Source organism: Rhopalosiphum padi, chromosome 3, assembly GCF_020882245.1.
Source record: "Rhopalosiphum padi isolate XX-2018 chromosome 3, ASM2088224v1, whole genome shotgun sequence".
Lineage (NCBI taxonomy): Eukaryota > Metazoa > Arthropoda > Insecta > Hemiptera > Aphididae > Rhopalosiphum > Rhopalosiphum padi.
This window is the reverse complement of record NC_083599.1, coordinates 7,652,697-7,679,540: the sequence shown is the minus strand read 5'-3', so window position 1 is coordinate 7,679,540 and position 26,844 is coordinate 7,652,697. Positions and strand designations below refer to the sequence as shown.

Genomic DNA, 26,844 nt, shown 5'->3' with positions numbered 1-26,844 from the left:
TGAATACCCTTAATTTAAATAACTAAGTTTATTCATCACTATTTTGATTTTAGTATTATTTTATAGTTATATTTCTGCTAGAGGTCTATTTTAACTTAAAATTGTAATTTGGTTAAAAAAAATTTTATATAAATTATCACTTTCATAGTTTTTATGACATTATCAAAAACACATGGGTTAATTTTATGTATAATTAATGGTATTTTATACTGTTTTGTAAATGTGTGTGATGTATTCGTCTTACAAACGTACAACATACTATAATTATAAAATTATCATTATTCACTTCATATTTAAAATGTCTATTTAAAATAATTAAAATATTGCTTTTAAATTATACAATAAGTATCAATTGACACTAATTTAAAAAATAACAGTGTAAAATGGATTATTGTGAACATAATGACCATAATATATACTATATTCTACTTTTGTAAAACAGATTGGCATCCACTTAATATTTAGCTATTGTTAAATTTTCTAAATGGTTACATCAACAGTGACAAATAAATATACTCTAAATATATTCTAAAAATATATTTGAATTCGTTAAGAATAGTTTTCTTGAAGTATTAAAAATAACTTTTCTTTTTTTTTTGTGTTTAAAAATTTGAACAATTAAATAATATTCTTAAATACCAATGGCTTTTAAACGATATATCGCACAATTTATAAACTTAATATTATTAGTCATATACTACAGCCTACAGATGACTAATATTTCCAGTAGTGTCACAAGTTATCAGTGCAGCGCGGGGTTGCGTAAGGTTTATTATCGTATATTTCGGACTAGAGTGGCTGAACTTGTATACAGTATGCAAATGGTAATCGGTAAAAAACGACAAAACGTTAATTTTGGTTAAAAGTTATTAAAATAATTGTCGTCATAAATAAAATTATTTTTAAATGACTTAGAAATTCGAAAGCACGCTTGTTGAAATAAACTTTACATTTATATTATTTTTTTTAATATGTAATATGTTTTAATGTTTTTTTATATATTTATATTAGAAGTAAGGCTTCAACATCACAGGTCATTAGCCTAAAGTTATATTTGTATACCTTTTTTTTTCTGTTATAACCGACGACGCCGCGGGATCTGCTTTCGCATTGCTTCCGTGGCGCCGCCATCATTTATTGACAATATCAAATATTTATACATACGTGGGGGGTAGACGGGACAGCTCTGGACACATGGGTTGCGATAAACCATATTTCATCGTTAAAAATGGAATCGTATTTTATGCCTAGGTATAATTTCGTAGTTTTTATGAGCGAAGTCGCAAGTCGCAACGATAATAATAATAATATAGAGAACAGTACCTATTATCTATCCATTTTAGGTTTAACGTAAAATTTACTTCTAATTAACTTATTTTTTTTCGAATGCACTAATCAAGTGTGTTTAAGAGTACCATCTTATTATTGGTATTAGGATTACCTTCCAATTATATCATATTTTGATTTTACCTTGTTGAAAAAATACCACATGTATGTATATTATATACGAAATACAAAGTGTCTGCATTCTGCAATCTAATATATTACCTGACCGTACAAAGTGTCTACGTTATGTAGTTTAAACTTTTGACCGTAGGTACAAAGTGACCGGTTACCCGTTAAAGTTCATTTAAACCAACCCGCATCTCCGCTTGTGTAGGGCGCACATGAAATTCGTACCAAAGCCTGATAAACGTGTTACTTTAAAGTTTGTACCCATCGATCAAAGTTTGACATATATTCACACCTATTTTTACCTGTGAGTTTGATAGGTCAATTCGTCAATTTACTCTAATATTTTACCTACAAAACAAAAGTATACGTTTAGGTATAATATGCGTTAATTAAACAAAGACAACACACGCAGATACAAGATGTCCCTCTAGATAACAAAATCCATAATATTATATATATTATTTATTAAAATATAACCATTTAAATTATTATTCATAATTAGTATACGTATTAGTTATTAGAAACAGTTATCAAAAAATAAGAGCTACAAAAACAAAACGAGCTATAAAACGCGTATGATTCACTATGATTAAATATTAAAAATAGACAAATGAAAAATTAGAATAGGTATATATATTATTAAAATAGCTAATTAATAAAAAAATATGCATAATATTACGATCAACCATGTAGCTATGTGATATTTAAAAAATATTATGTACTATTGTCTATTTGTATTTACGTTTGTGGCAATGCTATACGAGGGTAACTGGTAAGTACATAAAATAATATGTGCGGTGACCTAATAACCGTTGGATATTTATTAAATTATTATATATTTATGCGTTTAAAATATAAACTGTCAATATTAATATACTGCTACTGCATTACTTTTTTTTAGTTTAACTATAATATAATATTTGTTTTTTTAAGTTTCTTGTCTAATGTTGAGTAATGTTTAATGTAGCCTACATGTACATCGAGAAATTTGTATGATAATGATATACATATCGTTAATATACGATAAACCAAGTTTTGGAAAGATCGAGTTTAGGTTTTTTGGTTTTAATTAAAAATTTAATGACTATACAGACATGAAATTTTTAATAAAATAAGCATTTACTATAGATATAATGTAATTTTCAAAATATTTTATATATTTTTATGCTACCTATTTGAAATGTCCAATTTTTTTAATTATTCTCGATTTATGGACGTATGATTTAATATTTTGGTTTTTGAGTAAAAAAAAAGATTAATAAAAGATTTCTCATTAGCTGTTCCGGAAACCTTGAAACTTATTTTAATTTCTAATATTAATAATATATTATTTAAAAGTAATTTTATTGTTATTCCAAAAAAATTGTTCATGCAGACTTCTTTTACCACTATGTATATTATTATTAACTTGACAGTTGACACTGAAAATTTTAAAATATTGACTATAGTAGCAACTAATAGCAATATAAATAAAAATATAATATCCTTTATAAGTTTATAACATAAGTTGAAAGTACATTTCCGCTCACTTATTTTTTTTTTTTATTCAACAGTTTATCACTCAATTAAAATTGAACTCATTATCAGCTATTAGACAACAATCATTATCGTGATCTATTCAATAACGAGATGTACTAAGAAAACACAGCCGATTAATAACCATGTCCTTTTTTGTAACAATATATTTTATGACTAATTCAAACAAAAATTGTTTGTGTAAACAGTGAATCATTGATGGAGTACCATTATGGTATTTCAATCGTTATTTAATTATGTCTATATCTTTAATCCAAATAATATTATCTGATGACTAGGGCTCGGAACTTAATGCACTAAAAAAGTACTAAATATGCATGCACTTATGCACTTAAAAAAGTACAAATATGCTCTAAAAATATGCACTTATATTTAATTATTTTACACATTTTAATTTTCACAAATATTTTTTTTAAATTTATAAATAAAAAAAAAGCAAAGTTATATAAATAATATTTATTTTAATTTTTTTAATCATAATTGACCTTCACTTCACATAACTTACAGAATAAAATACTTCCGTCGGTTTTGAATATATCCGTACCATATTCCAAAACAAAACTATTCAAACGATTTGTCGCAAATTGTTTGGTTTTCGGCATAATGAATTAAAAATAATATAAGTAGGTAATTAAAACAAGAACGACGCGTACAACTACAACAGATAAGACGGACGTATAAGCCGGAACTGACAAAAACATCTAAGCGGTTTAGCAGTAGATCTATTAATGCCATTAACAGTAATCAATGAGTTATTTTCCTAGAAAAGTATTTATAGAAAATCGTCGTATTTCGATAGCTGTTGTTTCTATTTTTAAATTTGTATAATATTCTATTTTAGATGAAGATAGCTGTAGTTGTAATTTATAAATATATATACATTATATTTTTATAGGGGAAAAACATTGTTTTTAATATCAAATAGAAATTTGAAAAATACGATACAAGAATATCTAGTAAGGTCTCTCAATATGAATGTATTTATTTTTTTTATTTACAAATTTACAAATTTTCATATGGAATCTCCATAAATTATAAAATATGCTCTAAAAAATTGTAAAATTAAGAAATATGCTCTAAAATCTAAAAATCACCAAATATGCAAAAATATGCACTAAAAAATTTTGATATGTTTTTCGTGGTGTCTTGGAATGAATTTCTAGCTCACTTAGCAATAAATCTAACGGTTCAAAAAAATCATGCAAATGCAACAACTTCCGAGCCCTACTGATGACATTTTAGACTGATGTACTATTTTAAAATATCAGTTTGATACATAATTTGAATTATTATTAAATTAATTGCTGTATATATTAACATTATTTATTTATATGATATTATTATGATATATTATAATTTATAGATACTTAACAAAAATACGTGGGACTCATCACTCGTATATTTTATAGTTGAGATTTCAATTTACTGAGTATTGATAATTGACCATCCACCTCCACCAATTTAAAGGAAGACACATAAGCTACTAAAGTCGAATACAACCTATTGCGAAATCTAAGTCTTCATAAAATGTAACACAATTCGAAAATGCTTACTTTTTCCCTTCAAATAACGTCGTATTTTCTCATTGAATGAATCGTATAAAATAATAACCAGTTTATGAGAACAGGTTGCCTATAGGCTCTCCCAATTTTACGAACTAATACTCGTCGTGGACTTTATCACTGCTTAGTGCTTAGACAAAACTCAATAAGATTCAAAATATTTTAAATATATCCATCTATCTGTATATACATATTTTATGAAAATTTCATGTTTAAATGCTGTTGTTCATTTTTATATATAACAATAAAAAAAACAATATCGATTGTTGTAAAGTGATGTGCGTATTTTTTTTATTTTTCCCGATTGTTTTAAAAAGTACTGCAATTTTTTACTTTTGAAATAAATCTAATTTGTGCTACTGCTTATCAGACATCACTTTTAAATTTGAAAATTGAACTATTGAATCATTTTCGTTTTAATTGTTCCTAAAAGAGAAGGCATACATGCGTTCGGAAACACACACACATACACATAAGACACGTATTATTATAAAACCAATACATTTTATCGCTCCGCTCTGAATCTAAAATTATTCTCCAATCTCAATAAAATTATAAATTATTAATAACCTAATACAACAGCTAATAAAACATTGAAGATTTCGGCTGATCTGTGGAAAAATGTACCATGACATTTTTCGAAAATAGTCATTATTATAATAAAAACAACAGCATTGCATATTTTAATCTCAGTTTCACTTTTCTGATATCGGAATACCTATCGTACCTAATCATTTTCATGTATCACGTTTTTCGACTTTTCGCACACATATTGTCCACTAATTTCTAAATAACATTTTAATATTCGATTTTGAATATCATATAATATCTTATCGTCAATATTTTTATTGCGGATATTCGAAAAGTAGACATGCGATAAGATGTAGTATTATTGTGTTAGTGTATGTTTTGAGGTTTAATTTGTATTTGTTTTTAATTTTTAGTATAGGTAGCTACTACGTATACTTACTATAATACTATATAATATTTTTAGAATTTTTAATCCATGTAACCTCATAAGGCCATACATGTTTTGAATGAACGGTAATTTAATAGCATTTTAAATACTTAATTCGAAATAATATTTTTAAGAAATATTCAAGTACCTATACCTACATATTATACAATTTTTCATTAATATTGAAGTATGGTAAATCATAGACAATAATATTTTTAAAGGTTGAACGTATCATTTTTGTATTTTTTTTATTATATTTTAACTATATATACATAATACATATTATTATATATTATATTGTAATTTTTACATGTAATTTGCTACCAATATTATTCAAAAACATAAACAATGGTTTTGCGTTAATTCATTTTATTTATAGGTATTGTGTAAAGCTAGAGAAATAAAACTAAATACCTATAGTGTCAATACATCCTCTCAACTCTGGAGTCAACTGCACATGCTCATTTTATATTTCTGCTGCGGAATCATTATAGGTCTAAAGGACGACGACAAGGCGGAATAGGTTTTGAATACATTTCACAGCATTAGCACGAAAAAATAACGAAACATAATAATAATAGTAATTAATATTATAAACTGCATTCAGCTATATTCTATAGACTATAGGTATTTCTATTCTATGAATCAACGTCGGCCCGTTCCCGCGGGCCGTGCCCACTTCCAAAACCACAGAGAGTTGCAATCGTCTCCGCTCAGGGGCGTATTTAAGGGAGGGCACATGGGGCCCGTGCCTCCCCCATTCACCGTATTTTATACTAATTTTTATTATATGAGAAATTTTACAATTCTATGCACCATGTACGCAAATTTGAACTTTTTGTTTGTGCCCCCCCCCCTTAAGACATTTCTAAATACGCCCCTGTCTCCGCTGCCCGTGTCGAGCGCTGCATACGCTCGACGGCCCTTCCCGTATTACGAATTCCTGCTGAGTGCATTGAGTGCAGACTGGTAGACTGGTTCTATCCAGAACTGTGCTCTGCGACTTGCGTTTCGTGTCACACTGCACTATTCGACACTTGTACTTCATTTTTGTTCATCGCCGACGTTTTCATCGTAAAAGCCAAATGGTATGTTACTCGTTTTATTTATTTGTTTGGTGATATCGGCGCAATATATTAGAGAACTCATTTGTACGATTTTCGGGTAATTTTGGCGTAAATATTAGTTTATTAGAAATATTAATATTTTTAAAGGTTTGACGTGATCTGTTTAATATTTTAATATTATCGTTTGACCTTTAAATTTTTTTTTAATTTAAATTTATTTGAGACAATATTTAGACAAATCTATGTATTACCCTTTTATAAATACTATTATCTTCCTTTGAATATTAATTCTCCAACATGTTTTTGTATTACCTACTTTTTTTTTAATCTAACAAAAATGTGGGTATTTTTCATGTGTATTAAAAAAAATCATAATTAAAATAAATTACAACATTTTTATAATTTTCATACCATATAATATAATCTAGATTTATGAAAATACAAAATAAAACGTTCTATTATGCAAATTAGTAAAACATAGCACCAAAACTTGAAAATTAGCACTAAAAACCTAAGATACTCCAAATATGCAAATATTAGTATTATACAATTTCATATTTGGACTTTGGAGTCCCTGGTGCTTAAAACAAATTTATATATTATCACTCTAATATTTTTATCTGTATCCTAAAGTAATTAGAAAATGCTATAAAATCCAAGCCCTGATTATAAATATTTAGTTTATTTATATAAATAAAGCAAATACTTAAAATATAGTGCTATAATATTTTACCAAAATATAAAGGAACTTTAAAAAACAACTTCTCTGCATCTTGTAAATTTGTATTTTTAAATACATATCTTAACAATTGGAACATTATAATATGAGTATTAACTTCTGATAAATTTTGGATTCTTTGACATTTAGCTTTGGTAAAAATACCTTCATAGTATTCTTGTTGTGTAGCTTTAGTATGTTTTTTGTTATGCCTATCTTTTTTATTTAATTATAAAACATTAAAACAATTGGTTGTGGATTTGAATTATTGACAGTAATCATATAGTCCAATATTAACATTAGCACCATCTGTAACAAAGGAAGAAATCATAAGTAATATTTTATTCCATTCAATAATAACATAAGTAATAATGCAAAATATTGTTTTAAGTACATTTTTAAATTTTGTCCTACATAAAGTATGTCATACTACACATAGTTTTTAGGGCTGCTCTTTTATAAGTATGCTATTATAGCATACAACAGCCTTAGCCATTCGCAAACTTAATATTTTATAACTGTTTATATTTTTACAATAAAATATTCTACTTTTATATTAGATTGAGCATAATATAACATTAATATGTTATGTTAATTGTTAAATAATTCCCTATGTTGTATTAATATGTTATTAATATGTCAATAAACATAATCATGTTTAAATGATAATCTCTTAAATATCAGATATTCAGTTATGGTAGATAGACTTTATAGTACTAAGTGTGTACCCTAATCGAGGCTGAAATTGTTTTATATTTGTAATATACAGGGCTACGATTTGTATGTAATAAAAAATTGTAAAATATGCAAAAATAAGCATTTTAATTTTTATATTATATAATTGAGATTAAAAATTATATTATTTTTGCATGCATATTTATTAATTATTATTTAAGTAATACAATTTATTATTCACAATTAACAGTAGAATGTAGAAATATTGCACTATCAGAACATTATAGTGTAGTAATTCAAAAATTGTCGATTTTTAGTTATACATGTATTCTAATGGTAAAAATGTCGTTCTTTACGATGCACTACCGTATTATCTCGTATCTACAATTTAAAACAACTTAAATCAGAAAAAACGGTAATGCATTTAGGAAAATAATTGGTGGCTATAAATGGAATAGTGTGGTATCTCAAAGCAATACACTATTTCAGTATTGCTATACAATATAAACTTAATTAGATAGTTAGTGCAGTATTGTAATTTTTCGAAATAATACACTACTGAATCTGAATTGAATTTGTTTTTTTTTTAGTTTAGTTTTTAAGTTTTTTTTAGTTTAGGTTCATACCCTTTTTACTTCTTAGTATATTAAGTATTAAGTGCCTATTTAATAAATCCAATTTTAAAGTTATTAATTTCATTAAGAATGGAAACATTTCAGATTAAAAATTTAAGTAATTATAGTTGTAACTGCGAAATTTGACTTCAGCCACTCTTTAAAAAGAAAACTTCATCTAGTTGGTGCTTTGAGAGGTCAAAAGTAAAAATTTCCAGTAGTTTTCAAAAGCGTCAGGAAAAACTCTGAAAAAGTAACGGAAAAACGGGAATTTTTACGCATTACCACTTTACGACAAAATTGATTTTTTGATTTTGTTATAACTCAAAAACAAATCATTGTAAATACTTGAAATTTTCAACAAATGTTTATATTATGGTTATCTATTTACGATTACATTTTCAATTTTTCTAAATTTTTTTTCTTGAAATGCCGATAAAAAAATTTGGGTTCCCAAAAAATCTTTAAAATTTAATACAATGTTTATTATAAGTTGTTTTTGTTGTAGTAAAAAAACAAATCAAAAACCTAGTAGTGACCTACTAATCTCCATGTCTACTATACAGCAGAGCGATATCACCTTGCCCAACTTATTTTTTTTTTCTTAAATTAAGTTATATTAATTACCATACTTAACAATATTCTATTTATATATATATATATATATATATTACTAAATAAAACCTTATATTTAATTATTATTGATTTCTTCCAAAATTACAATAATATATGTTTCTCAGAAATACTAGGCCTTTGCTTTTAAAAAGTCACAATTATTTTTTATTCAAAACTGTAGGACTTATGTTTTCCCTAAAAATTCACAAATATTTCTCAATTATTTTATCAACGAAATAGGACTTAATTCTGTCTATAATTAAAATTATCAATTATTTTCCAATTATTTATTCAACACAAAATAGGACTCTCTGACTAATAAAAATTTTCAATTAATTCTTCAATATAAAAAATAGGACTTTGCCTAATAAATATTCTCAATTATTTCTCATTATAAAATAGGACTCTCTGCCAAATAAAATTCACAAAATTTAAGGTCTTACAACTCTGCCTTTTCAATAACTCAATAATAGGATTTAATTTCCCTCAAATAAGTATACTCAATTTCATTGGGTACACTTTTCTGCTCAATTAGTTTACTAATTGTAGAATAGTTTTTAGTTATTGGACAGGCACATTTATTTTTTTCAACCAATTTGTAGGAACAGCTTCAAGTGAATTGTCTTCAGTAAATTCAATACCTGATTAAGGATTCATTTTTTTGTAAAATTCTAAATTCTAATACATTAATACTTACAAAATATAGAAATTATATTGTTTATTAAATTAAAAATTCACATATTCAGTAAATACAAATTACATATTAACATTAACAAAACAATTATTTAAAAATTAACAAAATAATAAAATAAAATGCTTATAACTAATAATATAATATTATAATATTATAACTAATATTAAAATTTTAAACTAATCATAATATGTATGTATAATAGGATATGTAATATTGTGATTGAGGCGTTAATGATATATTTAGAAAATTCAGTATGTTCAATATCAATCATTGTAAAAATGTTTAATAGATCATTAACTATAGATATAACTTTAGACTGTCAATAGGTTTATCAAAAAAGATTCAACCTGAATAAATTATTTATTTAAAAATACATTTTTACCTGTACTAGGATCATGAAATATGTTAAGAATTTTAAAAATGGATAGTTAACTTTGTTTTTTGAAACCAATATATATATATATATATAAGACTCAGACTAAGTATTAATTTTAAGGTTATTTGTATAAAGAATTTGAAATTGAGGTCTAGTATATAATGTTCTGTTAAAGGACTACTGTTATGTTCTTTTTTGTAATATACATTTCTATTATTATGAAGCAATGGTTTGTTGAAAGTTGTATATTCGTGATAATGATTTATCACCTGTTGCAAAGGTTTTTCATGTTTTCTAACCATTTTTTTTAAGAACTTCATAAAATTCTTCATAAAAACCCCCTTTTTTATTTATTATGATTATCCTTCTTTTATTATAAATTATGATTGCTAAATTTACTAACCTAGTATTTAAAGTAATAATAATATTGTGTAGCATGATAAAGTTTTAAAGAATACATAGGATACATTTGAACAATACACAAGTTAAATTAAAAATTCTGTTGGTATTACAACATGGTACCCAGAACTACAATATTTTAGTGCATAATTATCAGTTAATGTAAATAACATTAAATAATAAGATAAATGTTTAGTGTACTACTCTGTTCTAATAAAAAATAATAAAGGCCTAACAATTTATATAATAATTTACCATTTAATTAATATTTTAATTTTAATTTGACTCTCTAGTAGCACTGACAAGTAGATACTTATTTCCCATCCCTTGCCATCATATGAGTATGCAACTAGTAAGTCAAATTCAAATAAAAACAAAGAGCTACAAAATGTCATTAGTATTGTTTGTCTATTATACTCATAGTGTGACGTCCTCTTAATAAGGAATTTATTTTAGTTTAGTATATCAATTATAATATTAAAATTTGTTTGTAAATTTAATTTATACTTATTTTAAATAAAAAACCTATTTCGAAAAATAAATGTTGGTACATACAATTATTGTAATAATTATTATAATATAAATATTTAAATTAAATACTATTCCATATATTTAAAATGGCATGTAAATATGATAATTTTATAATCAGTGTAACTCTGCATGTATTTATTTGCTTAATAATCTGAAAAATTACAGTTATAAATTTTATTGTGCTATTTGAATACAGAATTAATGTTTTACATTATTACATAGGTAATTCAGAATCAATGAATCTTCATCATCTTCATCCACACTTGAATACATATCTGAAGACCTGCAAGCTATTCAATTTAGTGTGTCGACAAAAGTTTTTCCTAAACTTGAGAACAATTATATAAATACCACAATCATGAAAAGACGGTAACATATTGGCTTTATATTTTATTTTTTTATGCTTAAACAGTTTTTTGCTCATAAATTTATTATTTGGCTTCACAGATATAATAAAAAATTAAGGGGTTGTAATCCTTATGATTGCTTCTACATAATCCTTCCTTAAACAAACCATATTCTACGTGAATGATAAAAATATGTTGTCAACATCTGATGGGACTCATTGTGGTATGCGGTGCCACAATACTAACGAACCTGCCCGTTTAATGTGCACACATTGTCATGTGTATTATCATCAAGCATGTGTCAACCTAAATGCTTATATAAAAGTTAATGGTTATGTATGCTTAGTAAGTGATCATTTTAATTTTCATAATTTTTTTTTTTAATCTATAAAACTGTTTATTTCATTTATTTATTAATATATTTTTATTTAGAACTGTCGTATTATAATGAAAAAAACAGGTGTACAGTCATTGCATAATGTGATTGTTTGTGCCAGTAGCAGTAAACCAGAGAAACAATGCATTAAAGGTAAAGAAAATGTATCCAAAACTACAACAGTTGATAGTAGTTTAAAAAATTTTTACTGAAAAAAAATTGCAGTTGGTAAATTTTTATTATTTAGTAAAATAAAATTACATGAGCTTTAAATGCATATAAAAAAAATTGTGCCAATACAATTTTAAAATTTGTATAAGAATAATTTATCTTAGGCCATGTATTAAATTTTTAAGAAATTAGACCTATTGAATAATCAACATTTATAGAAAAATAATTCAAATATTTTAATGCTTGTAAGTTAGCTAAATAAGTGTCTAAATATTTTTAAAATTATATCATGTAAGAACAAACTGAATATATTTTTCAATCCAAAACTACCTATTTTATATTCTACATTTTGTTAAAAAAAAAACTATGAATTTAAAATCAATACATAAATTGCTCTGCTTAGAATCTTAGTACAGGTGAACATTTATATTATGTTAACAACTAATAAATTTATTTATTTAATTTAAAGAAATTAAAACTATATTTTCCTCAAAGAGAAACACTGTCGACATATGCTAATAAAAAAACTAGGTAAAATAATGTTTACTACTATGTAACAATATCATAAATAAAGACTAAATTGATAATTATATTATTTTTATTACATGAAAGATATTCTAATAAATATTTATATGTATTTGACTAATTACAGAATTTATTTAATTCTGTGTTTAAATTCTTAGAATTTTTTACATTTTGATGACTATGGTTTTTGGCAATATGTATGTTGAATTTAAGATAAAGAAAATGCCTAATTTTATTAGTGATGTTGTCACATATAAGTTACTTTTACAGAATATAATTTTAAATTACTATGTTTAATAAAAATATATATCAGAATTATTTATATTTTATTTTAATATATCTAAAAATCAAATAATAAAGTTTTAAAGAATACATAGGTTAAACCAACAATACACAAGTTAAATTGAAAAGTGTGTTGGTATTACAACATGGCACCCAGAACCAAAATATTTTAGTGCATAATTATCAATTAATTTAAACAACATTAAACGATAAGATAAATATGTTTAGTGTACTACTCTATATTTATAATAATATTCCTATACAATTTCAGATTTAAAGGGCAAAAATAAATTATTACCCTATGTTATACAAATAAATAGTACCTATTATATTTCATACTGCGTTCAAGGCTTTCTAAATATGAATAAAGATAGAATTTAATTATAAATATTAAAACAAAACAGTTTCGATATTTATTATGTTAATTGATTTTATATTGTTTAGAAGTTACCGCCCCTACATTCAACGACGTAACTTCTTGTAACAGTAGAATATACCAGATTGCACCTAGTACAGACGGAAAAATTAATTCCGATATAGGTGACGTCATTTTTAAACTCCCATTTGAGCATGGTAAGTAAATTAATCATTAATGATTTATTTTAGTGGATTATCTGTGATAAATATTTTTCAGGATGGAAACGACAGTTAGTGTACAGAACATCAGGTGAATCTGATGTTTTTAATCGGGCAAATCGAAGTGGTGATGTATACTATTATTCTCCAGATCACCAAATACTACGATCATTACAAGAAATTCAGGAATATTTGGATAGCTCGTCTGATAAAACTTCTCTTACTGTAGACAGTTTTACCTTTTTAACTCAACCAATTGGCATTAATGATCGATCAAAAGAAATGATTATAGATGCGGATTTCAAAAGATTTATGGTAATTAAAACAAGGATGCATACGAACTGAGTCCCAGTATAACCTTTTATGTCGAATTGAATCACAGCTTGTTTTAGGTTCAATTAGTATATGCCCCGTTTGTACCCGGCACTCTATTAGTATGCGGCTAAAAACAATTTTAAATTTAATTTTTGTTCTTTGTACAAATTTATTTTATCGTCAAATAACATTTGTACATGAATTTTCATAAAAATAAAAATCGGTGGAGGAGAGTTATGCAAATGTTAGTAAGGAGTGTATAAATCAAAGATAAAATAATTTCTAAGTTTGTGTAATGCGAGACAATTTTGAGATGAGCGGTTTGACCTCCCTCACAGTACATTCTTATTACTTGGGTTTTTATCGAATCCTGAACATAATATCAAACTGAGAATTTCAAATAGTTATAATTTTGGTAAAATTGTTGTATGAACAGTTTAATAGTTCAAATTTCATTAAGTTTGGAAGGTTCGAGTATGGAAGCAAATGTGATTTTTTTACAGTGGATCATTCACTATGCACAAATCCACATGACTTTTAATGCATATACCTACTCTTCATATTTTATACATATAACTTTTAAAAAACCGAGCATTTGCAATAAACTTCATATACTTTTAGGATAACACTACTGTTGGTGTTGCTGTTCAACCTAAAAAACGTAAAACACCTGAACAGCGCCAAGCATTTGATTATGAATTGCCAGATGATGAAAACAAAAAGTCTGATAGTAAAACTAAAATGGTTATTAAAAAGGCAAAGACTTCCTCAAGATCAAGATCCAAAAAAGGTAAATATAAATACATTTTATTGTTTAGCTAAACATTTGCAGTGCTGTCCATACTAATTAATAGATTCATCTCTTAGACTTCTTTACATGTAAACTACCACAAACATTAATTACGGTTAATGAAGAGTTGTTATGTTCTAATATAAATTAATAAAGGCCTAACAATTTATACAATAAATTTACCAATAAATTAATATTTGAATTTGAATTCGACTCTCTAATAGCACTGACAAGTAGATACTTATTTCCCATCGCTTGCCGTCATATGAGTATGCAACTAGTAAGTCAAATTAAAATCAAAACAATGAGCTATAAAATGTCATAAGTATTGTTTATCTAATAAGGAATTAATTTTAGTAATATATGTATAATATATCTTTGGAATTACATGTTCCGCCATATTTAGGTGAGTGGCAGAAATGAATAATACATATTGTATCAGAAAACATAAAATCCCCCAATTCATTCTCACTTGGTACTCAAAATTTTCCAATTCATTCACATTAATTATATATATATACACGTTAAATGTTAATTTTTATAGGTGTTATTAACTTAATTTTTTATGTAGATGATTTTTATTTTAAAAAAGAGATTCTGATAAATATTTGTTATATTATATAATGTTCAAAAAATAAAAATAAATAAATAAATAAATTAGAATTATTTATATTTTATTTTAATATATCTAAATGTCAAATAATAAATTATTTTTTCTTAATGTCTCATTCTGTAGAAGTAATTGTTTTTAAATTTTTACTCATTTTTTTTATTAATTACTATTATCCTTCATTTATTTTTAAATTATGATTGCTAAAATTATTAACCTAGTATTTAAAATAATAATAATAGTATGTAACATGTTAAAGTTTTAAAAAATAAATAAGTTAAACCAACAATACACAAGTTAAATTGAAAAGTGTGTTGGTATTACAACATGGCACCCAGAACCAAAATATTTTAGTGCATAATTATCAATTAATTTAAACAACATTAAACGATAAGATAAATATGTTTAGTGTACTACTCTATATTTATAATAATATTCCTATACAATTTCAGATTTAAAGGGCAAAAATAAATTATTACCCTATGTTATACAAATAAATAGTACCTATTATATTTCATACTGCGTTCAAGGCTTTCTAAATATGAATAAAGATAGAATTTAATTATAAATATTAAAACAAAACAGTTTCGATATTTATTATGTTAATTGATTTTATATTGTTTAGAAGTTACCGCCCCTACATTCAACGACGTAACTTCTTGTAACAGTAGAATATACCAGATTGCACCTAGTACAGACGGAAAAATTAATTCCGATATAGGTGACGTCATTTTTAAACTCCCATTTGAGCATGGTAAGTAAATTAATCATTAATGATTTATTTTAGTGGATTATCTGTGATAAATATTTTTCAGGATGGAAACGACAGTTAGTGTACAGAACATCAGGTGAATCTGATGTTTTTAATCGGGCAAATCGAAGTGGTGATGTATACTATTATTCTCCAGATCACCAAATACTACGATCATTACAAGAAATTCAGGAATATTTGGATAGCTCGTCTGATAAAACTTCTCTTACTGTAGACAGTTTTACCTTTTTAACTCAACCAATTGGCATTAATGATCGATCAAAAGAAATGATTATAGATGCGGATTTCAAAAGATTTATGGTAATTAAAACAAGGATGCATACGAACTGAGTCCCAGTATAACCTTTTATGTCGAATTGAATCACAGCTTGTTTTAGGTTCAATTAGTATATGCCCCGTTTGTACCCGGCACTCTATTAGTATGCGGCTAAAAACAATTTTAAATTTAATTTTTGTTCTTTGTACAAATTTATTTTATCGTCAAATAACATTTGTACATGAATTTTCATAAAAATAAAAATCGGTGGAGGAGAGTTATGCAAATGTTAGTAAGGAGTGTATAAATCAAAGATAAAATAATTTCTAAGTTTGTGTAATGCGAGACAATTTTGAGATGAGCGGTTTGACCTCCCTCACAGTACATTCTTATTACTTGGGTTTTTATCGAATCCTGAACATAATATCAAACTGAGAATTTCAAATAGTTATAATTTTGGTAAAATTGTTGTATGAACAGTTTAATAGTTCAAATTTCATTAAGTTTGGAAGGTTCGAGTATGGAAGCAAATGTGATTTTTTTACAGTGGATCATTCACTATGCACAAATCCACATGACTTTTAATGCATATACCTACTCTTCATATTTTATACATATAACTTTTAAAAAACCGAGCATTTGCAATAAACTTCATATACTTTTAGGATAACACTACTGTTGGTGTTGCTGTTCAACCTAAAAAACGTAAAACACCTGAACAGCGCCAAGCATTTGATTATGAATTGCCAGATGATGAAAACAAAAAGTCTGATAGTAAAACTAAAATGGTTATTAAAAAGGCAAAGACTTCCTCAAGATCAAGATCCAAAAAAGGTAAATATAAATACATTTTATTGTTTAGCTAAACATTTGCAGTGCTGTCCATACTAATTAATAGATTCATCTCTTAGACTTCTTTACATGTAAACTACCACAAACATTAATTACGGTTAATGAAGAGTTGTTATGTTCTAATATAAATTAATAAAGGCCTAACAATTTATATAATAAATTTACCAATAAATTAATATTTGAATTTGAATTCGACTCTCTAATAGCACTGACAAGTAGATACTTATTTCCCATCGCTTGCCGTCATATGAGTATGCAACTAGTAAGTCAAATTAAAATCAAAACAATGAGCTATAAAATGTCATAAGTATTGTTTATCTAATAAGGAATTAATTTTAGTAATATATGTATAATATATCTTTGGAATTACATGTTCCGCCATATTTAGGTGAGTGGCAGAAATGAATAATACATATTGTATCAGAAAACATAAAATCCCCCAATTCATTCTCACTTGGTACTCAAAATTTTCCAATTCATTCACATTAATTATATATATATACACGTTAAATGTTAATTTTTATAGGTGTTATTAACTTAATTTTTTATGTAGATGATTTTTATTTTAAAAAAGAGATTCTGATAAATATTTGTTATATTATATAATGTTCAAAAAATAAAAATAAATAAATAAATAAATTAGAATTATTTATATTTTATTTTAATATATCTAAATGTCAAATAATAAATTATTTTTTCTTAATGTCTCATTCTGTAGAAGTAATTGTTTTTAAATTTTTACTCATTTTTTTTATTAATTACTATTATCCTTCATTTATTTTTAAATTATGATTGCTAAAATTATTAACCTAGTATTTAAAATAATAATAATAGTATGTAACATGTTAAAGTTTTAAAAAATAAATAAGTTAAACCAACAATACACAAGTTAAATTGAAAAGTGTGTTGGTATTACAACATGGCACCCAGAACCAAAATATTTTAGTGCATAATTATCAATTAATTTAAACAACATTAAACGATAAGATAAATATGTTTAGTGTACTACTCTATATTTATAATAATATTCCTATACAATTTCAGATTTAAAGGGCAAAAATAAATTATTACCCTATGTTATACAAATAAATAGTACCTATTATATTTCATACTGCGTTCAAGGCTTTCTAAATATGAATAAAGATAGAATTTAATTATAAATATTAAAACAAAACAGTTTCGATATTTATTATGTTAATTGATTTTATATTGTTTAGAAGTTACCGCCCCTACATTCAACGACGTAACTTCTTGTAACAGTAGAATATACCAGATTGCACCTAGTACAGACGGAAAAATTAATTCCGATATAGGTGACGTCATTTTTAAACTCCCATTTGAGCATGGTAAGTAAATTAATCATTAATGATTTATTTTAGTGGATTATCTGTGATAAATATTTTTCAGGATGGAAACGACAGTTAGTGTACAGAACATCAGGTGAATCTGATGTTTTTAATCGGGCAAATCGAAGTGGTGATGTATACTATTATTCTCCAGATCACCAAATACTACGATCATTACAAGAAATTCAGGAATATTTGGATAGCTCGTCTGATAAAACTTCTCTTACTGTAGACAGTTTTACCTTTTTAACTCAACCAATTGGCATTAATGATCGATCAAAAGAAATGATTATAGATGCGGATTTCAAAAGATTTATGGTAATTAAAACAAGGATGCATACGAACTGAGTCCCAGTATAACCTTTTATGTCGAATTGAATCACAGCTTGTTTTAGGTTCAATTAGTATATGCCCCGTTTGTACCCGGCACTCTATTAGTATGCGGCTAAAAACAATTTTAAATTTAATTTTTGTTCTTTGTACAAATTTATTTTATCGTCAAATAACATTTGTACATGAATTTTCATAAAAATAAAAATCGGTGGAGGAGAGTTATGCAAATGTTAGTAAGGAGTGTATAAATCAAAGATAAAATAATTTCTAAGTTTGTGTAATGCGAGACAATTTTGAGATGAGCGGTTTGACCTCCCTCACAGTACATTCTTATTACTTGGGTTTTTATCGAATCCTGAACATAATATCAAACTGAGAATTTCAAATAGTTATAATTTTGGTAAAATTGTTGTATGAACAGTTTAATAGTTCAAATTTCATTAAGTTTGGAAGGTTCGAGTATGGAAGCAAATGTGATTTTTTTACAGTGGATCATTCACTATGCACAAATCCACATGACTTTTAATGCATATACCTACTCTTCATATTTTATACATATAACTTTTAAAAAACCGAGCATTTGCAATAAACTTCATATACTTTTAGGATAACACTACTGTTGGTGTTGCTGTTCAACCTAAAAAACGTAAAACACCTGAACAGCGCCAAGCATTTGATTATGAATTGCCAGATGATGAAAACAAAAAGTCTGATAGTAAAACTAAAATGGTTATTAAAAAGGCAAAGACTTCCTCAAGATCAAGATCCAAAAAAGGTAAATATAAATACATTTTATTGTTTAGCTAAACATTTGCAGTGCTGTCCATACTAATTAATAGATTCATCTCTTAGACTTCTTTACATGTAAACTACCACAAACATTAATTACGGTTAATGAAGAGTTGTTATGTTCTAATATAAATTAATAAAGGCCTAACAATTTATACAATAAATTTACCAATAAATTAATATTTGAATTTGAATTCGACTCTCTAATAGCACTGACAAGTAGATACTTATTTCCCATCGCTTGCCGTCATATGAGTATGCAACTAGTAAGTCAAATTAAAATCAAAACAATGAGCTATAAAATGTCATAAGTATTGTTTATCTAATAAGGAATTAATTTTAGTAATATATGTATAATATATCTTTGGAATTACATGTTCCGCCATATTTAGGTGAGTGGCAGAAATGAATAATACATATTGTATTAGAAAACATAAAATCCCCCAATTCATTCTCACTTGGTACTCAAAATTTTCCAATTCATTCACATTAATTATATATATATACACGTTAAATGTTAATTTTTATAGGTGTTATTAACTTAATTTTTTATGTAGATGATTTTTATTTTAAAAAAGAGATTCTGATAAATATTTGTTATATTATATAATGTTCAAAAAATAAAAATAAATAAATAAATAAATTAGAATTATTTATATTTTATTTTAATATATCTAAATGTCAAATAATAAATTATTTTTTCTTAATGTCTCATTCTGTAGAAGTAATTGTTTTTAAATTTTTACTCATTTTTTTTATTAATTACTATTATCCTTCATTTATTTTTAAATTATGATTGCTAAAATTATTAACCTAGTATTTAAAATAATAATAATAGTATGTAACATGTTAAAGTTTTAAAAAATAAATAAGTTAAACCAACAATACACAAGTTAAATTGAAAAGTGTGTTGGTATTACAACATGGCACCCAGAACCAAAATATTTTAGTGCATAATTATCAATTAATTTAAACAACATTAAACGATAAGATAAATATGTTTAGTGTACTACTCTATATTTATAATAATATTCCTATACAATTTCAGATTTAAAGGGCAAAAATAAATTATTACCCTATGTTATACAAATAAATAGTACCTATTATATTTCATACTGCGTTCAAGGCTTTCTAAATATGAATAAAGATAGAATTTAATTATAAATATTAAAACAAAACAGTTTCGATATTTATTATGTTAATTGATTTTATATTGTTTAGAAGTTACCGCCCCTACATTCAACGACGTAACTTCTTGTAACAGTAGAATATACCAGATTGCACCTAGTACAGACGGAAAAATTAATTCCGATATAGGTGACGTCATTTTTAAACTCCCATTTGAGCATGGTAAGTAAATTAATCATTAATGATTTATTTTAGTGGATTATCTGTGATAAATATTTTTCAGGATGGAAACGACAGTTAGTGTACAGAACATCAGGTGAATCTGATGTTTTTAATCGGGCAAATCGAAGTGGTGATGTATACTATTATTCTCCAGATCACCAAATACTACGATCATTACAAGAAATTCAGGAATATTTGGATAGCTCGTCTGATAAAACTTCTCTTACTGTAGACAGTTTTACCTTTTTAACTCAACCAATTGGCATTAATGATCGATCAAAAGAAATGATTATAGATGCGGATTTCAAAAGATTTATGGTAATTAAAACAAGGATGCATACGAACTGAGTCCCAGTATAACCTTTTATGTCGAATTGAATCACAGCTTGTTTTAGGTTCAATTAGTATATGCCCCGTTTGTACCCGGCACTCTATTAGTATGCGGCTAAAAACAATTTTAAATTTAATTTTTGTTCTTTGTACAAATTTATTTTATCGTCAAATAACATTTGTACATGAATTTTCATAAAAATAAAAATCGGTGGAGGAGAGTTATGCAAATGTTAGTAAGGAGTGTATAAATCAAAGATAAAATAATTTCTAAGTTTGTGTAATGCGAGACAATTTTGAGATGAGCGGTTTGACCTCCCTCACAGTACATTCTTATTACTTGGGTTTTTATCGAATCCTGAACATAATATCAAACTGAGAATTTCAAATAGTTATAATTTTGGTAAAATTGTTGTATGAACAGTTTAATAGTTCAAATTTCATTAAGTTTGGAAGGTTCGAGTATGGAAGCAAATGTGATTTTTTTACAGTGGATCATTCACTATGCACAAATCCACATGACTTTTAATGCATATACCTACTCTTCATATTTTATACATATAACTTTTAAAAAACCGAGCGTTTGCAATAAACTTCATATACTTTTAGGATGACACTACTGTTGGTGTTGCTGTTCAACCTAAAAAATGTAAAACACCTGAACAGCGCCCAGCATTTGATTATGAATTGCCAGATGATGAAAACAAAAAGTCGGATAGTAAAATTATAATGGTGTTTAAAAAGGCAAAGACTTCCTCAAGATCAAGATCCAAAAATGGTAAATGTAAGTACATTTTATTGTTTAGCTAAACATTTGCAGTGCTGTCCATACTAATTAATAGATTCATCTCTTAGACTTCTTTACATGTAAACTACCACAAACATTAATTACGGTTAATGAAGAGTTGTTATGTTCTAATATAAATTAATAAAGGCCTAACATTTTATTCAATCAATTTACCATTTAATTAATTTTTTAATTGGATTTTGACTCTCTTGTAACACTGACAATTAGATACTTATTTCTCGTCGCTTACCATCATTCAAGTATACAACTAGTAAGTCAAATTCAAATAAAAACAAAGAGTTACAAAATGTCATTAATATTGTTTGTCTATTATACTCATCGTGTGACGTCCTCTTTATAAGGAATTTATTTTAGTTTATTATTTCAATTATAATATTAAAATTTGTTTGTAAATTTAATTTATACTTATTTTAAATAAAAAACCTATTTCGAAAAATAAATGTTGATACATAGAATTGTTGATAAATTAGAGTTTATGTTGTTAATAATGCATCTTATTATGAAATTTAAAATGTGTACGCAATGCAATCTAACTATGAAATTTTAATATTTAAATTAAATACTATTCTATATATTTAAAATGGCATGTAAATATGATAATTTTATATTCAATGTAACTCTGCATGTATTTTTTTGCCTAATAATCTGAAAAATTACAGTTATATATTTTATTGTGCTATTTCAATACATACAGAATTAATGTTTTACATTATTATACAGGGAATTCAGAATTAATGATTACATCTTCATCCACACCTGAATACATATCTGAAGATCTGCAGGCTATTCAATTTAGTGTGTCGACAAAAGTTTCTCCTAAACTTGAGAACAGTGATATTAATACCACAATAATGAAAAGACGGTAACATATTGGCTTTTTTTTTATGCTTAAACAGTTTTTTGCCTTTTAGTTTATTATTTAGTTTCACAAATATAATACAAATGTTTGGGTTTGTAATCCTAATGCTTGCTTAAGTAATTCTATCGTGTCTGTTCTCCTCGGTATTGCATCCTTTCTCAAGAAGACCTCAATTCCTTGGTCACAATGGGCTGCCATCTACGGATTACATCTCTGTATCCCTAAATGCATATTTATGTATTTTTATTGCTCTCCTAGATGCCCTTTTAATGTTAACTATTCTATATCTGGTGTCTCTCTTAACTTTCTGTTGCGTTTGTAAAGGATTTGGGTATAATATTTGATCGCTGTCTTAGGTTTAATGCGCACTTAGACAAAATTTTATGTAATGCCATGAAAATTCTTGGGTTTTTGCTCAGAATTTCTACGCCCTTCAAGTTGTTTCTTGAATCTCAATCTTTTTCCGCCCATTTGTTCGGTCTCTACTTGAGTTGATTCCAATGCAAGTTTCTGTAGTGTGTATCTTTCTTGTTATCATTTGATTGTCCTCCTCATGACTACAACCCAGTACTTTGCCGCCTGGGCTTGACCACGCTGGCTGCTAGGAGAGTTGAAACAAATCTATCATTCTTGGGAAAACTCATTTATTGTCAACACGCTAGTTCTTTTAAAAAAGATCAATTTTAGGATTCCAACTTTTTATTCTCGCTGTATCTTTTCTTTTCATATTCCTTTTTGTTCTGTGAATTATTTGCAAAACAGTCCTATACCACGCATGAGGAGATTACCAAACGAGGATCCATCAGTTTTATTGGGGGATTAAACCAGTTATATATGTAATATTTACAATGTTTTGTATTTTGTACTATTATGTTTTAAGTTCAATATCAATATTATTATTGAGCTTGTCCCGTTTAATATTAATAAATTAATAAATAATTAAATACTTAAGAATGCTTTTATATAATTAGATCAATAAAATAACTATATAATGAATTTCTTTTTCAAATTGTACAGGAATTCTGAGTTTAATGGTTCATTTAAAGAAATTGCAACTCCTTTCACATCCATGCAATCATTGAACAACATGGTTAAAGCATTGGAAGACATTTTTAAATATTTAAATACACATGAGCTTATATCCGCTTCTAGAGTATGTACCACCTGGCATATGATTGCAATGAACAAGTTCTTAGTAAGTGTTAACTTTAAAATTTTTTCACAATCTATTTTTGCTAATTTACACAATTATTTTTAGTGGAAAAATGTTCGTTTAAAAAATTCTATGGTCTATGACTGGGAAAAGTTCGTAGACTCTATTGATCAACAAAGAACTGATACGTTAGATACTAGACAAATGTTGATACCTCTAAAAGTTGATGAATTCAAAAATTTTTGGTTGCATTTTTCTAAAGCAATGAAAAGAGCACAAAAGTTAAAATTAATTGAATTGTATAAATGTCCTACCCATATAGTTGAAGATATTATTCACTCATTACCTCAACTTGAAGTACTTAATGCAACTTCAATAAAGTAATAAAAAAATAATATCCAGTTTTTATAAAATAATTTCAATAATTGATTTTATTTTTAGAAATCTAAATATAACAAAAGAGTCGAAAAATCCCCATGATCTTATGACCCTAAACTTAAATTATTTAGGCCAAATGACAAAGCTCACTGAATTAAGACTAAAAGGTTTGAATGGAATCAAATTAACGTCATTGCCATCATTTGAAAATTTAATAAATTTAAATAAATTTGTAAGTTTATGAAATAACTTAATATTTATGGAAAAAAAGTTATAATATTTATTATTTTTTTTTATTATTTAGTCATTAACATCCATAAAATCATTTCCAAAAAACATCTGTCAGAGTTTGGATACTATTACTGATAACATAGAGTTTTTGGAAATTGGTGATTGCGATTTTTTATCAAAAGATTTTGCTGTGTCGCTAAAAAGATTTGTCAATTTGAAATCGTTGAGATTGGAAAATTGTTACGGTAAATGGGAAAGTTGTGCACAAGACGTTTTTACTGCTATTAGGGGTCTTGAAAAGCTCACTATTCTGGAATTGGTAAACATAGAATTCAGTAATTGTGTTGAAGATGAATTGGAAAAATGTGTTGGTATTAAAGCTTTATTGATTATTCCTGCTTATATGAGCAAAGTATGTATACTTAATATGCATTATATTATTTTATAACACCTATTTATTTATATTCGATATGATTGTCTTTATTTTTTAGTCTGCAACTACCAACTGCCACTTGATTGACTGCCTCAAGAAACTCTCCAAGACATTAACACACTTGGTTTGGGGATTGACTCTTGAATTACTCCGTGTTACTGACTTATTTATAATTCAATATCAACAAAACCAGCATAGTATTGGTAATAATCTAGAATTATCCCATACCAAAGAAACGACCATACCTATACGAAGGACAAGAAAACCCAGGCAGCGACCAGGAGAAGAGCCTGCTCTCAAAAAGGGCAAGGATGAAGACAAATCAGATATCGTTGATTTACGTTCAGTTTTTGTTTTAGAGAAATTGTTAGCTACAATGATGCCGGATGCTAAAACTAGGGTAATTAAGGTTCCCTTTTCGGGAACAGTTAGAGTTTATTTGAGTGAACTGTTTAATGATTTTTGAATTAAATGTTTAGTATTCAATTTTTTCTTAATTTCTTTACACTAAAACCCTTTCATATTATGAAAATATTTTTATTGTAATTCAAGGTTGAAAATATTAATAACAATTTAAATTATTAGTTATAATATATATGTATTATACTTTTTTGTATGTATAATAAAACTGATCATTAAACATAAATGTTATTATCATACGTTTAATAGATTTATAATTATAATAATTTTATTTTATTTATAACTCATATTTTTTTTCATTTTGTAAATAATATAAAACTATAATTTGAAAATTTAAATTTTGCTATTCATTGTATAGTAAATTAATTTTGATTCAATTCTAAATAAGTTAGATTCAAAGAACATTTTAAAAAACTTAGTTATTCTGTATACTTTTTATAAAAAAAAAACAATTCACACAGTATATCATTCTTAAAACTGAAATCAATTGTCTTTAATTTAGATAATATGATTTTACTATCAAAGTTAATTAACTTTTTTATAAAATAAATAATTAAACTTCAATAACCGTCTATGTGCCTTGCTTAAATACTAAATGCAACTTTTCAAGCAATCGGAAAATAAATAGCCTAACTTTTTTTTGGTAATACATATAAATATATAATAATTTAATAAATATCCAACGGTTAGGTATATTGTCACTAGTATAGAAGAAAACGAGCTCCCCTAATATCCAATGTTGTTATCGTTACCGACAAATCTAATGTTTAATTTACGAAACAACCTAGACCTACTTATTGAATTGCTATTCATGTGGCGGTGTAACAATTATAAATATAAATATGTTACGTGACACTTATATGTATACATACATACTCTACTGCTAACCAATACATTATTAACACACACATATATATAATTGTAAGGCCTATGGCCAAGAGATGGCATGGATAGGTAGTCAGTTAACTGTACACGTTAGACTTAAAGTATTGCAAGACTCCGTACGACAAGGTCATATAGTATAGAAGATAATTATTGTGAGTATCGTTATTTATAAGTATTTAGTATATAATAAAGGTTAATAATAACTGAAACTGAATCCTAGTTATTTACATTACATTTAAGATTCCTATATCTACCCCTGGCTACGGTAAATATATCTATAGGGTCCTACGACTCTCCCTAGATATCTTATATTTAACTGGTCATTCCCCGACCACGTTACAGCGGTATACGATAAATACACGACTGTGTCCTATTCGTACAGACGTACAGTACACAAAATATTTACACTATATAATAATATGGTGTATAACATTTTTGATTTTATGAAAACTTGTGT

General features: G+C 26.1%; 1 protein-coding gene across 1 annotated transcript in view; it reads left to right on the top strand.

The window, feature by feature from the left end:
- Positions 1 to 25,592, top strand: part of LOC132927532 (uncharacterized) — a 31,334-nt gene extending 5,742 nt beyond the window's left edge. Inside the window, exons 2-22 of the mRNA XM_060992075.1 lie at positions 11,423 to 11,569; positions 11,648 to 11,892; positions 11,980 to 12,076; positions 13,346 to 13,474; positions 13,536 to 13,792; positions 14,414 to 14,582; positions 15,818 to 15,946; positions 16,008 to 16,264; positions 16,886 to 17,054; positions 18,290 to 18,418; positions 18,480 to 18,736; positions 19,358 to 19,526; positions 20,762 to 20,890; positions 20,952 to 21,208; positions 21,830 to 22,004; positions 22,749 to 22,890; positions 23,905 to 24,082; positions 24,146 to 24,420; positions 24,482 to 24,650; positions 24,723 to 25,061; positions 25,141 to 25,592. Of these exons, the coding sequence (XP_060848058.1) occupies positions 11,740 to 11,892; positions 11,980 to 12,076; positions 13,346 to 13,474; positions 13,536 to 13,792; positions 14,414 to 14,582; positions 15,818 to 15,946; positions 16,008 to 16,264; positions 16,886 to 17,054; positions 18,290 to 18,418; positions 18,480 to 18,736; positions 19,358 to 19,526; positions 20,762 to 20,890; positions 20,952 to 21,208; positions 21,830 to 22,004; positions 22,749 to 22,890; positions 23,905 to 24,082; positions 24,146 to 24,420; positions 24,482 to 24,650; positions 24,723 to 25,061; positions 25,141 to 25,548 (3,987 nt within the window). The 5' untranslated portion in view covers positions 11,423 to 11,569; positions 11,648 to 11,739 and the 3' untranslated portion in view covers positions 25,549 to 25,592. The remainder of the gene's footprint in view (positions 1 to 11,422; positions 11,570 to 11,647; positions 11,893 to 11,979; positions 12,077 to 13,345; positions 13,475 to 13,535; positions 13,793 to 14,413; positions 14,583 to 15,817; positions 15,947 to 16,007; positions 16,265 to 16,885; positions 17,055 to 18,289; positions 18,419 to 18,479; positions 18,737 to 19,357; positions 19,527 to 20,761; positions 20,891 to 20,951; positions 21,209 to 21,829; positions 22,005 to 22,748; positions 22,891 to 23,904; positions 24,083 to 24,145; positions 24,421 to 24,481; positions 24,651 to 24,722; positions 25,062 to 25,140) is intronic.
- Positions 25,593 to 26,844: the final 1,252 nt, after the last annotated feature.